Below are 4,415 nucleotides of genomic sequence, written 5' to 3' on the forward strand. Positions count from 1 at the left end.
CACCGCCCAGAAAATACTCCTGGTAACAGAAAATCAATAAGCTATGAGCCAAAAAATAGACAACAATAGCTCGATTCATAATATTAATACAGAACAAAGTCACAACTTGCAAGCGATTCGACAACAATGATAATAATCAGCCCCAAACACTGAATCAAATTCAGGTACATGGAGTCATTTGGCATGCATCATATGTTCATCCTTGCTCAAAAAATCATTGCAGGTCTGTCACTTATGCCTTTGTTAGACTACAGAAGTCAAACATATCAGCCAATGGCAAAAGTGACCAAAGACTCGTGCTCACCAGAGATGGCAATTATCCATGGGTGAGTAGATTATCCATCCACCCGCCCCGAATAAACGGGTTAAAACCCGCGGTGAAGCGGGTGATTGGCGGGTGATGTGTGGATCGGGTGATGGATCGGGTCGGATGTGGATGACATTTTTTTACCCATCACCCGATCCATCATCCACCCGTTAAATAATATATATATATATATATTATATATATATATATATATATATAATAAAAATATGTAAAAAAAAATTGTTTTAAAATTTTTACTGCCACTTACCATTTAATGTAATAAAAAAAATATTGATACACTTGTCAAATAAATACTAGAAGTGAAAAATGAAAACCCTATAGTCTAGATTTTCACCATCTCGTCTAGTTGTCTTCCTCAGCCGCAAGTCTCACTTTAGTCTCTCTCTCTCCTGCGTTTGATCTTCCTCAGCTACTCAGCAGCAAGTCTCAACTTATTCATATTACATGTAAGTAAAACTTTCCAAAGATTGATTTACTGTAATTTGGTAATTGTATGTAATGATTCTTATGTTCTTTCTCTCTCCTAAGTTTGGTAATTGGTATGTATTATGTTATGTAATGATTCTTGCATTAGTTTTCAAGGTAAGTTGAATTTTGTTCACTTCCAATTTCCAAACAGCTTATGTTTTTCTTGTTTAATTAATTGTTTGCTGAAATTATTTGATTAATTTAATTTATTTGTTGTGCTTAGCTTCGTTTAACAATTACTATAATTTAGTTGGTCGAATTTATTTCTCTCTCCTGCTTGTTTTCTGAAAATTATGTTCTGCCATGGAAATTGGAAAGAAAACCATGTTATTGTTTAATTTAGGTTTGCTGAATTGTTGCGTATTTGATTTATTTAGTTATGAACATGGGAGATACATCAGATAGCAGCACCTCCAAATCGTTCCCTCTCACTCAAGGCTCATCTCCTGACATCCAAAACCCATGTCATCTCCATTTCCAACTCCCAGTCTGAGCCCTGAACCTCAACCAGTTGAGGTACCTCAAACCTCAACAAAAGAGGCGCCACATACTGCTGAAAAAAAATCCACAATGGTTCCACCTCGTCTTTGTAGAAAACCTACATCACCGGTATGGAATTTGAGAAGGTGATAGTGAATGGCGAAAAGAAAGCTCAATGTGTGCATTGCAACCGACATTACTCTGCCAAAGGTAAAAATGGCACCTCCCATCTCAAATATCATATTGAACTAAGGTGCACTAGAAAGTATAGTACACAAGTTGATTTGCGCCAAAAACTCTTGTCTATTAATCGTAAACAAAATTCAACATCACAACTTGAGAACCATGTGTTTTCTCAAGAGGTATCACGAAAGGAGCTTGCTAACATGGTTATTCTTCATGAATATCCACTGTCCATTGTTGACCATATTGGGTTTCGAAGATTCATCAATAGCTTGAATCCAAGCTTTAAGATAACTAGCCGTAATACCTTGAAAAACGACATCATGAAGATGTTTGGAAGTGAGAAAGCAAGTTTGAAGAAGCTCTTTGATGATCATGTTGGAAGAGTGGCAATTACTAGTGATATGTGGACAGCTTCAAATCAGAAAAAAAGGATACATGGTTGTTACATCACATTTCATTGACGATCGTTGGATTTTGCGGAATAAGACTTTGAGGTATCCCTTTTTCTTTATGCTTCTGGTTTGCTACTTGGTTGCTTGCTCATGAAACAAAACTGATTTTTTTTTTAATTACTTGTTAAATCCATAGGTTTGTTTATGTTCCTTGTCCACATACTACCAATATACTTGCCCAAGTGTTGGTTGATTCTTGTATAATATAGCTGAGAAAGTTTCTTCTGTGGTTCTTGACAATTGTTCGACAAATGATGCGATGATTGATGTTTTACAAGAGAAATTTGATCCTGATAGTTTGTTGTTGGATGGTGAGTTTTTACATGTGCGTTGTAGTGCACATATATTAAATCTCATTGTGCAAGATGGTCTAGATGTAATTTCTGGTGGAATTGAAAAGATTCGTAATTGTGTTGTGTTTTTGGACAGCCACTCCTAGTAGAGTTCAAAAGTTTGAGGATAAGGCTAGAGCCTCGAAAATTGATTGTTCTAGAAAGTTGCAACTTGATTGTAAAACTAGGTGGAATAGCACCTATTTGATGCTTGTTAGTGCTATGCCATATAGGAATGTCTTTGGTAACTTGAAAACTCAAAACCCCAGGCTTAAGTTCAGTGTTCCTACTCCACGTGATTGGGAGTTGGCGGAAATAATATGTAATAAGTTAAAGAGGTTTCACAAAATCACTGAGTTGTTCTCTGGTAGGAAATATCCTACTGCCAATCTGTTTTTTCGGCAAGTATGTGAGATCAAAATGGCATTAAAAAAGTGGAAAAGAAAGTGAAAAAGAAGAGCAACTTATTAAGGACATGGCTCAAAAAATGATAGAGAAGTTTGACAAGTATTGGGCAAGTACCAATGGCATTTTGGCAGTTAAGAGATTATTGTATGATCTTCTTCATGAGTACCGGGACAAAGTAAGCAAAGATGATTTTCACTCTTATTCTAGTCATGATGGTGTGTCAAGTGGGAAAAGAAAAGCTAGAAGTGATTCTTTGGATAGTGGTGATGAAGGTGATACATTGACCCAAATTAAGAAGAATAAGAAAAAGAAGGTAAATGTGAGATGTGAGTTAGACCACTATCTTGAGGATGATGCATTACCAGAGAGCACTGCATTTGATGTGCTTCATTATTGGAAAATTGATTTGAAATATCCAACTTTGAGAAAAATTGCTAAGGATATTTTAGGTATTCCTGCATCAACGGTGGCCTCTGAGAGCGCTTTTAGTATGGGTGGAAGGGTAGTGAGTCCCCATCGCTCGAGGCTTCATGCTGACACAGTGGAAGCACTTATGTGTATGCAAAATTGGATCCATGGACAATATGCTGGTAGATAAGTACATGTAGTTCATTATTTCTATATGACTTTAAATTTTCATATATTAATTACAAGTTTTTTTTATATATAATTTCAGAATCTTCTCTTGAGAATGCACATGCATGTGCTACTATTTTGGAGGACTTTGATGTGGAAGGCGATGGCAGCTCATCAAGTGTAGTGCTTGATGCTAACCCAGTATATATTTTCACTCTTAATTCTGATTTTTTTTCCCTTTGAAAATACGTTTAATTTTTTAATATTGATTTTTTCCCTATTTATGGTAGGATGGAGAGGACTTTTGAGAAGAAAGGAATTAGAAGATTTGAAGGAGCACTGGAGCAGCACCAAACTAGCATATAGAAAATAGCAATGGATTTGTTGTATTTTATTGTTTGACAATTTATTAAGCCATTATTAGTTTTACTATTCGGTGTGTAATGAGATTTATATTTATCACTTTAATGTTAATATATGAGTCTTTGATTAAGTTTTCAAATATTAATTTTTAAAAAAAGTTGTTAAATCTACAAAATAATTTTTTTCTAGCATCACCCGCTCCACCCGCCCCACCCGTGGATGATGGGTGGAGCGGGTGATGGATGGAATTTTTCGCGGGTGATGGATGGTGTGGATGGAGATTTGGATCGCGGGTGATGGGGCGGATGGAGCTCCACCCAGCCCGTCTCCGATCCATTGCCATCCCTAGTGCTCACCAGTAGCCTTTATTACAAACTTCATTAAAATAATTGCTACATCTACTGTAGGAGAGTGTCTTAATTGACAAAAGAAAATGGTCTAATTTAGATCTTATAAGTGTGGGTAATAGTTTAGAGAAATCTGAAACATATATTTAGAAACCTTAGTACAACATCATCATTACATATTACATTGAAATATATCAACAAAAATCAAATGATCTGATTTATTAGAGATTTATCAAGGGTCGTTATTAGAGAAATTCAGAAGAAAAAAACACATAAAAATGAAATAAGAATCAACAGCAACACCATTAGACTAGCAATAGCTACACAAAGAGCAACAATGCAAATCTGCAAGCATTTTTCTTCACAGTGTAGAATTTCAATCTTCCTATCAAAGTAAACTTAACTAACCCTTAAGGACTAATCATCCACCCAGATTCTCATAATCACATCTCCCAGTTACTCAGATAAATTTGAA

At 35.6% G+C, this 4,415-nt stretch overlaps 1 protein-coding gene across 1 annotated transcript; it reads left to right on the plus strand.

Moving 5' to 3' along the window:
• The first annotated feature begins 1,407 nt into the window (after positions 1–1,407).
• Positions 1,408–2,696, plus strand: LOC125496674 (zinc finger BED domain-containing protein RICESLEEPER 2-like). The gene is made up of 3 exons (XM_048642200.1): positions 1,408–1,900; positions 2,124–2,225; positions 2,344–2,696. The coding sequence occupies exons 1-3, from the start codon at positions 1,408–1,410 to the stop codon at positions 2,694–2,696; spliced, it is 948 nt and encodes a 315-aa protein (XP_048498157.1).
• Positions 2,697–4,415: the final 1,719 nt, after the last annotated feature.

Source organism: Beta vulgaris, chromosome 4, assembly GCF_026745355.1.
Source record: "Beta vulgaris subsp. vulgaris cultivar EL10 chromosome 4, EL10.2, whole genome shotgun sequence".
Classification (NCBI taxonomy): domain Eukaryota; kingdom Viridiplantae; phylum Streptophyta; class Magnoliopsida; order Caryophyllales; family Amaranthaceae; genus Beta; species Beta vulgaris.

Bases quoted from the DNA above. Each gene is read 5' to 3' on its own strand.
- LOC125496674 (XM_048642200.1), top strand. From the start codon at position 1,408: ATGGAATTTGAGAAGGTGATAGTGAATGGCGAAAAGAAAGCTCAATGT. The intron at 1,901-2,123 runs GTTGTTACATCA...TGTATAATATAG, and splicing joins TCAGAAAAAAAGGATACATG to CTGAGAAAGTTTCTTCTGTG. The intron at 2,226-2,343 runs GTGAGTTTTTAC...GTTTTTGGACAG, and splicing joins TGATAGTTTGTTGTTGGATG to CCACTCCTAGTAGAGTTCAA.